The 13586-nt window shown below is 46.0% G+C and overlaps 1 protein-coding gene across 1 annotated transcript in view; it reads left to right on the top strand.

The window, feature by feature from the left end:
• Nucleotides 1-13586, top strand: part of LOC116654130 (uncharacterized) — a 95765-nt gene that overhangs the window by 17285 nt on the left and 64894 nt on the right. The window contains exons 2-3 of the mRNA XM_085509518.1: nt 1333-1452; nt 9997-10170. Coding sequence (XP_085365644.1) covers nt 10135-10170 — 36 coding nt within the window. The 5' untranslated portion in view covers nt 1333-1452; nt 9997-10134. The remainder of the gene's footprint in view (nt 1-1332; nt 1453-9996; nt 10171-13586) is intronic.

Raw genomic sequence — 13586 nt, 5'->3', positions numbered from 1 at the left:
CTTGCTTAGGAAGGTGATGGAGAGCCCTGGAAGGGGTTGGAGAATACCCACAAGTTTAAAGGGGCATTTCCATGCTGGGACCCCATGCTGGCAGCTAAGAGGCCGAAGCCAGTGCTCTTGTATTATGGAGCATTTGCCTAAATCATAAAGCAGACAGAGATGGGCAGATGATGAGAAGGAGAGTACAGATTGCAACCCATTGGGTCATCAAAGAGGTTCAGATCTCCTACAGTTGCTAAGGCAGAGATCCTGGCTGCGAAATGAAAGGGAGTAGAAATTGGATAATTTGCAGCAGATGCTTGTAGTTCTATAAGCTCTCTGACTTCAGAAGAAGCCCTTGCAAACTGGATGGTGGCCAGCTCCTGCCACTGAAGGAGCATCTGGAGGCAGTCCCAGCAGGATGCAGGCAGAGACCTTCCCTGTTTGCTTATTGCTGCGGTGCAACAAACTCTGCTAAACAGGGAAGTGAGGCAGGTGGCTGCTGGTGCTTGGGAAAACAAAATGCCTGAGATGTGAGCAGGGATTCCTGCAGGAAATCAGCACCTCTGAAAGGCTTCCTGGAGTTCTCCCTCCTCCATATCACGCTGCAAAAGGACTTTGTGCCTGACTGTAGAGTTTGCAAAATCAAGAAAAACACCTTTTGGATTGAGGGGGAGCAGTGGGTTTTCTTGCTCTAATTCGGTGGATACAACACTTGTCTGGGGGCTTAATATTAAAGAAATGTCCACATTTGCTGCTGATCAGTGCCCATTTAAATGTATCCGGACCTTACTGCCTCTGTGGGATGGAGGCTGCACACTTAGTGCTCCTCCATAAACAAAAGTTCAGTGCTCAGCCTTGCCTACTTGAGCAGTTTGGCTTTCTGCAAAGACAGAGGAAAGCCATTAAAGGCTTTGCATTGCGTCCTCTCTTGGGAGCCTTCCCTGCCCACCCAGTTTTTCCCTGGTCATCTTACAGCTTTCTTGCTCTCAGAATGACAAATCACTTGATTGCTTCTTCTTTCTCCTTTCCTTTCCTGCCCTTTCCTTTTACATCTGCACATGATCCTGTTATTGCTTCACCTTTTTCCCCCCAAGCTGACCCAGTTTCTACTCTCTCTCTGTGTCACTGAACAGCTTCCCTGCTTGGGAAGGTTTTGTTCCGACAAACCTAATGCGATTCACTTATGGTATTACAAAGCCTCTTGAATGCTTTTCCTCGCAGGTTATTTTTTCCCCATGAAAACTCATTTATCAAGTATACTTTAAGGCTGCTGTCTCACCTCATGGTCCCTCCTCCCTCTTTTCCTTGCAGCGTTTACCATTTCGTGTCCATTTCTGCTCTCTCCACCAGATTCCCTTTGTTTGCAGCTGTTTGATATGGAGTGCAACACCTGGCACCCAGGATTGCCTTCAGTTCCTGAGGACAGAGGTATTAAGGAGGAACAGAGGACTGCGAATTACCAATAGACACGTAAGAACTGCAAATAATGAATGATAAAAAGCAAATGTTTGGTCAGGCTGATGGGCACACAAACACAAGCAACACAATTCATGAATGAATGAAAGCCAACAGCCACTCCCAAAATATCTCAGCAAAGGGGAAACTGCTGACATAAATACTTTGCAAATGGCACATCAGAGGCTGAGCCAGAGGGGTTTGCAAACATTGCCTGAAAACAGAGAGCCCTGTAGACGGCCTTAACAACTGCAATCCAGTCCTCTTCTCATCAGCTACAGCCCTTGCGCTCCTTCCCAGGGAAACCATTGCCAGGCTTCATAGGAGATCATAGAACCAGAGAATTGTTTGATTTGGAAGGGACCTTTAACAGCTATCTAATCCAATGGCCCTGCAATGAACAGGGACAACCACAGCCCCATCAGTGCTTAGAGCACCGTCCAGCCTGACCTTGGTTGCCTGCAGGGATGGGGCACCACCACCAATCTGGGCAACCCGTGCCAATGCCTCTCCGCCCTATTGTAAAGAGCTTCTTCCTTATATCTTCAGTCTTTTCCACTTTTCTCCCCTACTGGCTCACAGAGAAGTTCTTCTCTCAGCTCCCAGTGCTAAACTTCATGAGAAATGGAGGATGAGACTGGAGGAGTGGCGGTAGGAAAGCACAAAGCAGAGCAAAGCCTCATGGAACTGAAATAACTACACTGGGAACGTATGGGCATTTTTTTTTTTCCTAGGAAAAAGTGCAAATTGGTTTTGTCATAATTGAATTTTGGTTGCCAAAATGCTTGTTTTCATCTTTTAGTCCAACCAAGATGTCAATCCAAGCTGTGCTTTGTCAGCAGCGCTGCTGACAGCCTGTTCTTCCTGGCTGTCCATGCTTCAGCCTTGGCACATCACCACCCCAGGGCTGCCTTATTGAAAGGAACCAGGGCACCTTCACTTTTGAATGCATTAAGATCAATTCTTAGGGTTTTCTATCCGCGTGTGACTTACAGCCCATAGAGTCACTGGGAAACTGTTGTTTGAAGTGACATTTCTGGGCCAGTGCCACATGGATTCTCGAGGCTTGTAGAAACTCTCTGGAATTAAAAGTAGTGCTCAGCATCCACTGCACTGCCAGCACTGACAGGGATGAGTTCAAAGCCTTCCACGGGACAAAGCATCCCAGTGCAATGTAGCAGCGCTGACCGTAACCCCAGCATGCAGAGCCATGGCTGAAGGTAGAGAAGCATGGAATGAGCAGGGTGGAACTGTTCAGAACACAAGGACCAGCAAACCCTGGTGCTGCTGATTAAATCTGAGGGCAGCTGCGGCTCAGCTGAGCATATCCCCAGCCCCTTCCCTCCCCCACATACACACCGTGCCTTTGGGTAGCTCTTTAGATGTCTTCCTCTTGATTTTCCATTTTCCTTTTTGCTTTCCTTTTGCACTTCTGGCTCTGCACATTTCTTGCACCCATCCAAATGATGCAAGGGAACTGGGTTTTGCAGTGATGAGATGCAAATTAAAGGAGTAAAATGTCTTTCCAGAGGAGCTGTCTCACCTTGAGCTGGGCAGGAGGACACTGTCATGTCCGTGGGACAATGCAGTGCCCACACACCCTGGAAGGGAAATGCTGGAACATGTAGAGCACTGAATGGCTGACAGCAATGCAGAATGAAAGCTCTTGGCACAACCCCCATTTCACGTCCCCTAATTGCAGGGTGTATGCATCGCTTTCATGGGTTAATTGGATTCCTTGTAGAGCATCCCTGTGTGTCAATATCAGTCCCACTGAAGACAGGAAGAGCCACAGGGAGATGCTGCTGCTCATCCAAAGCTGTGCTCAGCTCTGGGGCTAAAAGTGTCATTGCATGTCTGGGGATGCACTTCTGCAGGCATTAATTGATAAGGTTGTTGCTCTTAAGATTTGTTTGAAAGACAAAAAAGCTCAGATAAACACACGTGTCTCCATTCTCTTCATCCTTTTCCAAGCATGTATTCCTTCTTTCTAAACTGTTCAGGGAGCTGAAGCTGTGCTGGGAGCACAAGGGGCATACAAAGCAGGGGATGAGCACACATCACAGCAGAGGAAGTTATCTGGGATTTCTTCCATCTTGTGGAGACCCCGTGAACCGCTTGTCAATGCCCTGCACTAAACAAAGCCGTTAGCTTTCTGTGGGTGGCAGTGAAGGAACGGTTTTTGCTTCTCTCCTCCCTTCTCACCCAAAGAAAATAATGTTTGGAAACACATCTGAGTTGCAGAAGTCTAAAACTGTCTCGAAATTCCACATTCAACCATGTGAATTGCATTTCACTTTTATTTCACTTTATTGGGTCTTCATTTTAATATGATTAGTTTATAGGGTTTCTTGACAGAGCAGTAATAGAACAGCACAATATATATGGCTGTCAATGTCATACTAAAAAACCAAATAAACTCTGTTAGGCTCTGTATGTTTTTATCTGTTTCTTATTCTATTTTCAAACCCACTGAGGTCTCTCTGAAGCACCTTGTTTGCTTGTTTTTCCCAGTGGAAGGTGTCTCCTGGTCACTGGGATGAGGCAATCTGAAAGTCAGAGTGGTCCTTGGTGCCATCATTCAGGCTCAGCTCCTCTCCCTCCAGCATTTAATAACATCTCCATCATCCTTCCCTACAAACCATTTTATTTCAGCCATTAACTCAGCGGCTTCAGGCTGCCCCATTCTCATTTTAATGAGATCTTTCTTCATATTGGGAGAGTAAACCTGTGTACATCATCAGGTTCATGAGAGCCTTGATGAGGGCTGACTTCAAAATGACGCTCAGCGCCCCAGGAATGCAATAGTGCTCAATGTGATTAACAGTTGTCTGGGAATTACACCAACATCTCTCTGCCCTTCATTTAGGAGTCTGTGCCAAAGCATTCAGCAGGGCACCTTCCAGTCTGCTGTAAGGGCACCTGTAGTGCAAGTGGGCAGCAGGATCTCAGGGGATGGAGAAATCAAGCATGGGATGTGGTGGAGTTAATGGAGGGCTGGCATCTCTTGGGGTGTGAGTTCCCTTACTCCCATCCCTGCGTGAGCAGTGAGGCAGTGCTGCAAACCTCAATTACAAGGCAGTGTTAAAAGCCCATATGGGAATTCATCATGGGAAACCACACTGAGACAAGCAGCATGAAAAAAGTACAGATTTATGGAATTTATTGGTCCTCCTCGATCCAGAGTGATGGTTATTCCATTAGGAAGTAATCATATTTGTCTGACAAGATTTACGTCTGCTAAACTCAGACTGACTCACACCTCTCAAAAAACACTTCCCTAAACGTATCCTGAAGGTACCCAATGACAGCTCTTTGTCAGCTTCATTTCCACGGGGGTTTGGCACCAGGGTGGCAACGTGCAGCTCCCAGCAAAATTGATGATATCTATCAGAGCGATACGCGATGGCGGTGGCACCTTTGGTATTAAAGCATAACGAGATCTTTGATTCCTAACTTTGTATTTCATTTAGAAATGGGGTCCCGAACCCTTTGGGGCTTTGATCTGCTGTGCTGGGAATGCTTTGGCAGTTAATATTTGCTGTAATGAATACAGATGTGAGGAAGGCATCGGTACTTCACACATACCTTTCCAGTAACAAGTAATTTCCAACTCTCCTGCCTTCTAACACTGGTGATTTTCTCATTGTTAAGCTCCCAGATTATGACACTGATTTAATATGTGTTGCACTGGTGATAATAATAAGCAGCACTGCACATCATTAGGTCTTAAAATATTCTCCGTGAAGAGCGTATCACACTCAGTTTTAGAGAAAAACAGGGCGCAGCGTAACAACAAACCTGTGGTGCTGCTTCAGAACAGCTGCATAATGCAGAGCAAAACCCCAAATTTTAGGGTTGGCTGCCACACTAATTGCTCTCTCTTTGTCAGGGTTAGCCACGATCGTGGCCTCATTGCACTGGCTGTTGCCATATGTTGGTCAGACACAGACTCTGCTTGACACATCTGCAATGGAAGATGCTGGTGGGCAATTACCAAATGTTGGCTTACCTGTGGTGTTGTAATTCAGTGCTCTCCGTGCTTCCCAAAGCCAGCTGGGATGCATCTGATCCCTTTGTGGGGTGCTTTGGATCCTGCTACAAGATCCCCATCAGCAATGAGACACTTCACTTTCAGCCCTGGATCTCCCCAAGTTTTATATAATAGGTAAAATAATAATGTCTAAGGACACATCCTGCTTCACTGCTGCCATCCTTACACCGAGCTTTGCTTCCCCACAAAAAAAAAGGGGCTTCAACTGCTGTAATGCAGCCATAATAAAGGAGATCAAATATCGCAGAACTGAGGGCAAAACTGCTCAGTGCAGGAGGACCGTCAGGCACATGGATCACTCTTCACGCTAATTGGCCTCAGCTGGGACATGAGTGATATTTGTTCTTACATCAGGAAGAATTTTACCAGAGAAAGGCCAGGGAAATTTTGACACATCTCTGGAGTGAATCAATCACTTTAATTAGACCATCTAATATATCTGGAAAAAATCCCAGAGACATTTTCAAGCACAAAACCCTTTGTTCATCATGGGACCCAAATGGCTCAGTTTTTTCCCCATCTGCACTGTCAGTCTGTTGGAAGCTGCCACCTCTCTTTGCTCCTTAGCCTCGCTGACACCTGCTCACTCACACTGATGACAACAGCATTTGTACAAATAATTTCTCTTGTCCTGTTCCAATCTTGTCTATCTTTATACTTCCCTTTGTTCTCTTTGGTGGAGACATAAGCTTACTTCGTATGCATCCATCTGCTCCAAATACTTTCTCTTCCCTTGTGCTCGCTTGCCTGAGTCGCTGTCATCTCCATAGTAACTTGGGAAAATGTTTTCTTTCCAAGTGTAGAACTGGACAGAAGGAACTGTGAGAGCCTCTGGATGACCACCAGACATCAATGGGTACAAAGCAGTAGGACAAGGAATAACAAAACCCACTCTGTTGCCAAAAGCTGACTTGTACCTGCCTATCAAGGTGCCTTGGTCTCATTTCCCTCCAACACAGGGTAAGCGATGCCCTGGCTCTTTTTGTGATAAAGGGCCCAAAATCTAAATGCAGAGTTTAGAAAAAAGTCCCTCTTTCAGGGAGAAACTCCCCAGGAGGTTTCTACTAAGCTTTGTAGGAACAGAGGTGAAGGTCAGAGTGATAAGAGCCCATCAGTGACCCTCAGGAGGCTGTGAACCACCGGGCATGGAACAAATGGAACAACTCCCTTTCCTGATAGCACTTGCTGCTCCTTTGGTTTTCAGGTTTATTTGGGTTTTCTTTTTGCTGCTCTGGGTGATATTCCATGGCCTGGCCTGCTGCACACAGCCCAGGATTGTCTGGCCTGGGCAACACTGAATTCATCCTGGTTAAGCATTGATGCCTTCCTCTGAACCCGTCAATAGCGGCTCCCTGTGAAGTCAATATAGGCAGTGGAGACTGGTTGCAATTCAATTCAATTAAAATGATTGCCTACATTTGATCTGATGAGTTAATGCCCAAAAACCTCCTATTTTTCTCCACTATCAAAAAAGGACATCCTGGGTGACTTTGCATTACAGCTTTCCATGGAGTCTTCTCTTTGACTATGGTTTATAGCAATACAAAAAATGGCCCTTTCATCTAGCTCAGGTCTTAGTTAACGCGTCTCCATAGTTCTCTGCTTTAAAGGGCTGACTGGTGCATGAATTCATTTTAAAGTACAAGTTGGAAAGTGGTGAAAACAGCACAAAAAAGAAACAGGCTGGAGTAGGGAAGTGCAAAAACAAAGGGAGAAAATGAGATGGTGTTCAGCTTACCTAGTGCAAATGGGTGTGTTTGCAGATTAAGTGGGCAAGCAGTGCAAGCAAACAGCTTGGCCGTCTTTAGATTTAAAGGTGAGAGCGTGTGGCAAGGCAGTGGTGCCAGCTGGCAGTGGGCAGAGCTGGGATGGATCTGTGCAATCAATCCCCAGAAGAAAGGGATTTTCTTTGTGCTGACACGCAGATGCTTCCAGGACACAGGCAGGCAAAAAAAATAAGCCCCAAACACTCTTTTGCCAAGAACAAGTAATGAACAGAACCATTTTCCTGAGATGTATAGCTGTGGCTAGAGGTCTGTTTGTTCACCATTCCTCTCAAAAGAAGGAAGAAAACAAACAGCAGGCTGAGCTCCCCAGCAGTTCGGTGCTGCAGGCTGTAGGACTCATTTTGAAGAGAAGGGCAGGTCATTCCATCACCTTCAACACTGCAGCTCCAACACACCTATCACTGGGATCAACCTCCTTAGAGGCAGGCTGGATCACTTCACAGAGCTTTTCAGCCTCATCTCTATGACACCATGGCTGTGGCTGGTGCCTTCCCTTGCAGATGCATCCAGTGTATTTTCTGTTTCACATGAAGTAACTCATGTGAGCAAGCCAGCTGTGCGGGCTGGGAATTTATTTTATACATAAACATCCTAATCTTTTGTCTGTATGCATTTCCTTGGGCATGGGTGTAAGGGAAACTGTTGATCGCAGCCTGAACCTCTGATTAACCATCTGAGGCAAGCGATGAGTCAGCTGTGGGAGCATAGGTGAAGGTAATTCAGCTGTGCTCCCAGAAGGGGTGGAGCTTGACTCCATCTCTCCTAGATCCCATTTAAGGGCTGACCAGCATTAAGGTAGCTTCTCTTTCTGGTGATTGCTTCTGTGTGGAGTTTTTTGTGGTGAGCCTCAACACTGGTGAGCATCCATCTCAACTGAAAGCCTCAGCACTGGTGAGTCTTTTCTTAGATAGAATTGCTCTGTAGTTACTATTATATACTTGTATTATTCCAACTATACATTGGGTAATAAAGCATCTGCGACATCCTCTAGGTAACAGCAAGAGTGTTGCTGGGTATCCAGTGATTTTAGCCAACAGATACATCAGGAGAAGAACAATTTGTAAATGAGCTGATAGCTGTTAAGCTTCTTTTTTTTCTACGTGATACCCCAGGCTGACAGTGGGCAGTATGAAAATAAAACTAGTTCCTTGCACTAATCTTTCTTGCTACTTTCTAAGTGAGTGATTGAGTGGGACTGTACATTCAATATGGTAAGGTTGTTTAATTAAAGGCTCCTTACCCTTAGATCAGTGTTGGCAAAAGAGAACTTGTGCAAAAGCTTGGGAATCCCATTGAGATGGAAAAAGGGAGACAGAAAAGTTTCTCAGGGTAATGTTCTCAGCTTGTCCTTGCCAGGACAGTTGTCCCAAGTGCTGTGCTCATGCAGCCCAAGGGTGAAGCAGTGCCCAGACAGCACTGAGCAAGGACAGGTTACACTGCCCCTCCAAGAGCTGATGTCTCCATCCTGCATAGAAGGAGACAAGGAGGAATGTTCTGACCAGTGGCCAAAGCTTTCTTCTTGATAAGGGTCTCCATGTGTGGGGCTGTGGTGGCAGCCAGACCCTGTGCAGGCATTGAGACAACCCTGGCTGTGGGGTTGTGTAGAGCTGTAGGTACAACTGCAAAATAAATGCCCTGGATGGAGCACGGAGGGCTTAAAAGGGCTATGAAGGCAGGAACATAAGGATCTGAGCCTCACTGCTCCCCACCTGCCTCCCTTTTGGCGCACAGAATGCCATGAGAGTGGAAGAGTAATGATTTTCTGGGAAACAGTAAAAATCTTGCAAGGTAATATAAACTCAGCATGAGTGATCGAGTCATGTTGTGGCAGAGATGGAGTTTGCTGTAAAAACCTGTCACGAATTTAGTAAATAAGAGCTTCTGCCTGGGAAAAGCCTGCATCTCTCAGCCTGCAGGGCTGTAGTGGTGGTCTCCCTTCACCATGGGGTCCATTCTCAGCCTGGTGAGCCATCAGGAAGGCTTCCCCAACCCACTGTGTGTCAGCCTCCTGCCCTTCATGTGGCAGTCTTGCACATCTAAGGGCCTGGAAGGTGATGTCAGGATGGTGTTTTTGTTGTGCACCAGTATGATGCTTTTACTGTGTACCAGTGGCACCAGTATGGTATATTTGGTGTGCATCTTCACTTGGGTAGGGTTCCTTAACTTACCCTCTGCCCACCACAGTTTCAACCTGCCACTGTGTGTGGTGGGTCAGCATCCCTATGACCAGTCCCTCATCTCACAATATGCGTTTCTCCTTAATTTATTTCCTTTTCTTTCTTCTGCATGCTTCAGACAACTGAATTATCTTCCCTTCCCTTTCTGCACTGTGATGTTCACCCTTCCCAAATCAGCAGTGTGAGAACTTAGCACTGTGGCATCTCAGAGAAGCATACGGGTGGCTTTGTCCTGCCATCGAGGTTGCTCTGCAGGCAGTGGTGAAGAGCTGGAACTCTCTACCTGCCCTCTTTGTCTTTCTTCTCCATTGCCTGTTCTCTCTCCCCATCTATCAAGGCCTTGGTTGGTCTCAGCCTTCTCTTATGGGGCTGCACAGATCCTTTTTGGCCCTATGAGCTCTGCTTATGATGCAGGTTAATGGTGCAGAAGACAGCAGCACTTTGAGGGTCCTTATGCTGCAAGAAGCACCCAGCACACGTTGAGATGGGCTACAAGAAGAGCTGGCATTTCTCTAAATCCCACTATTTTCTCTCTTTCTAGTTGTTTCCTCTGCCATGGCATAGCAGAGCAGCTGACAGCACCTTCAATGTGTGGCTGGCCTGGGACCAAAAGTGCTGGGATGCTGCACTCTGACACAGGATTTACAATGTGATTACTGCTGGGAAGGCAACCCAGCAGATGACGCCTTCAGAAGCCAAGCCAGTCTCAGCAGCAGTAAGTACATGGCAGAATGAAAGACAGAGATGCTCACAACCATGTGGATTGTTTGAGAGCAGAAGGTATTACTTATCCAGACAAGCATCAGATCACCACATATAAAGGATCAGATTATCTCACTAACAGGAAAAAATATATAGAAAAGAGATTAGATTGAATAGCTCAAAAGTCAAAGTTTTGTCCTTTGGAGTAAAAGGGGTTTCTTTTTCCTACAGACTGAGGATTCCCTGATTAGATATAATGAAAGAGGGAGGTCAGCGTCAGTTTGTGTTGGTTCACACTAGTGTAACTCACGACTGATAAGGTGATGAGGGTGTGAAAATAGTGGCTGTAACTCTGGGATGCTTCAGGAGAAGAATTTTCAGCAGTTGGAGAAGCATTAGCACTATATAGAAAGCATTAGTAAGAGTTTGATTGAGCTGTTGTGTATGGGCTTAGTAAAAACATATTACCTTAAAATTGCATCAGGAAGGAGGAGAGCTGTTGAATCAGACAGTTTGGGGGAGTGAGGACCTGTCCTCGAAAAAACACACTCTGAAAGCTTTGCTTTGTCAATATAGTGAAATGACTTTGGGAGGTTGGGTGATGATTCTTTATAAATACATCTGGGGGATAATATCAAATGTGGAAAAGCTATTAAGGGATAAGATGGAAATAGATCAAATAGATATAAACCAGGGCGTGAGCATAGTGAGACTGGAAATTAGAAGATTTCTAACTATCCAAAGAGTGAAATTCTCAAATGCTTTCCAAAATCCATTTGTCTGTATGGAGATGAGAAGGGGGGGAGGCAGGAAGGAGGGAACATAAATTACGTGAAGATGGAGTTCTTGATGAAAGAAACTGATAGAGGAGAAATAATTCTGGGGCTGGAAGGTAGAGGCCTTGGGCATGTGATTTATTGCCATTCCAGCAGATGGAGATTTGATCACTGCATGCCAAAGGTATTTGTCTGTCTGTGCTACATTTATATGACATTAATCCCAGATTTCCAGCTTCTGCTGGTGGATTCTGTGCTCTAGGATGCTCCCTCAAGTCACCATTGGATTTCTGGCTCTGTTGTAGCTTTCTTCTGCATCACTGCAAGTGCTGTTCCCAAAGGTGGGCTCAGAGCATAAAGTGCTTCTATGGGTGATGGTAGTGGGAGGGGGAATTGCAGCAATCACAGAATGGCTTGGGTTGGAGGGGACCCCAAGGATCCCCAAGCTCTAACCCAATCTCATACCTGGGACTAGGATGGAGGTCTGCTGGTAAAAGCTGAGATTGTCAGGGTTCTTATTTTTATTGCATAGCATGATATGGTCCATACTAACTCTCAGGCCCTGGTAGTCCTTCTGTGAAGGCTCATGAGGATCTCTTTAATATTCTGAAGCCTGTGTGTTGGGGGTTTGCCTTCATTCTTGCAGTCTGGCCTGATTATTTCAGGAGCAATGTGAAAAGGGGAGGTGAATCAGGGGAAGAGGAAAAATGACCTAAATGAACTGAGGCAGCACATCTTCTCTGCTGGGAAAGTATACATTTTTTTCTGAGGTTTTTGGTGGCCTTGGCTCCCTCCTGAAGCTTTCATGTGAAGCTGGGTTGGCTTTCTAAAGGTGGGGATGCCTGTTTTGTGTACCTCTGTATCTCGTACCCTTGTCTAATATGACATCATTACATGGTGCTTGTGAGTTGCTCTTAAGGAGCGAATGACCAAAGGAGCAGTAATAGTCATACATTCATATCTTACCCCTTCTCCTCCAGCACAAATATGCACTTCTTGGGTAGAGCATCCCTTCTGCAGGATGCTCTTAAGCAGTTGTGAGTGGAGCAGGGCTGCTGGTGGTGGGAGGGCAAAGGGACGGTGGGGATGACCTGCTGTCTTTCTCCTGAGCTCTGGACAGATGATGGCAAGACTAGTTTTTTGACTCATAGGAAAGGATCAAAGTGGCAGTGTCATGCATAACTCTGGCCCAGAATGAGTTGGGATTCATTCTGAGTCCTCCACCCTTAATTATAAGAGATGTAAGTGCCTTGGTGTATTCTCTTTGTTCTTTTAAGAGCAGGCTGATGTCTGATCTTCTTCCATGCATGTCTCTTTAACTTTAGCTAGTCTAAGCTTGGACTTTGCTCACCCATGTTGCATGTTTTCCTACAAGGAATGCATGGTCCTGGGAGCAAGGAGAGCACAGGTGTTGGGTGGGCTGTGCAGCATCATCCCAACTGGGACAGAGCACTGGGTTTGGGTCTTTGCAAAATCCAGAGCAAAGCATCAAAGCATGAAGAGAGGTGAACCATGCTGTGCTGCATCCCCTGTGTGGCAGCCTGGCACTTGGAGCTCAGGGCAAATGCAAAGCCCAGAGCCGAGCAGAAGTCAGTAAGGAGTAGGACACTGAAGCGTACATGACTATATGAGCTCAGATGTTATCCCATGTTGGATTGTAAAGGTTACAGCAGCACCCAGGGCTGTATGACAGAATCTGTGCTTCATAGAGTCATCAGCAGCCCTGTCAGTTCCTCCCCAGGCTTTTGCACAGCTCCCCATGCAAGACCACTCTGCATGGGGGAAGCAGAGATGGCTGAGCCCAGGACAGTGCACTCACTGTTCCAGGCTCCAACAGCAACCAAAGCAACAGATTCAATTCATGAAGTGCCCCTCTAGCTCAAACCTTGTTTGCAGCTCTTGTTTGAGCCTCTAAATGCTTTGTACAAATATTGATTCAGCTAATAACAAACAAATAGCTGTTGTTAGTTTTAGTTAACACACTGGAACACAGGAAAAGTGTGGGAGCTCCTTTGTTTTCATTGTAATAATGAAGAGTGAAATGGATGGAGTGAGGTTTCCACCTCTTGGTTTTGTACAGTCCCAGAAGAGCTTTGAATCTAAAATATTCATCCCCATCAATGCTTCAGTTTTTCTAAAGCTCACCCGTTGCTCTTTGGCCCAGATTATCCCAATGGCACCCTCCTTTATTTCCAGAACCACTGATTTCATTGCTCATTAAATCGGTCCTACTCTTTGGTGACCACATGCTGCACTGTCTCCCCTCCCACCACACTCAGCTGTGCACACTTCTGTGCTTCTCAGCTTCCCATTGTATGTTTTAGTTTTCTTTTCCCACTATGGGTGCTGTGTGCTGGGAAGATGCTGAGGAGGGTTGTGATGCAAAGGCTGCCTTCTCTCTGTGCTGAATAAGATGCTGCATCACATGGCCTGGCCAATTCAGGCACACTTGAGACCTTTCCTATGTCATTCAGAATGCTTCATCCATTCTCCATCTGTAACAACCATTTGGCTTTTTGTTTCCTTTTCCCTGAGTGCAGCAGAGCAGTAAAAATAAACCTGTGGCTCTCAGGTGGATTTCAACCGCTCCCGTTTTCCAGTGGGAACCCACTTATTTTGCACACTAGTATCAGTAATGAGCTGAGCAAATTTA

The sequence above is a fragment of the Coturnix japonica genome, chromosome 9 (assembly GCF_054131305.1).
Source record: "Coturnix japonica strain WE chromosome 9, WE-NBRP24, whole genome shotgun sequence".
Taxonomy (NCBI): Eukaryota; Metazoa; Chordata; class Aves; order Galliformes; family Phasianidae; genus Coturnix; species Coturnix japonica.
The sequence above is the reverse complement of the archived record's forward strand: the minus strand, read 5'-3'. Positions and strand labels throughout refer to the sequence as shown.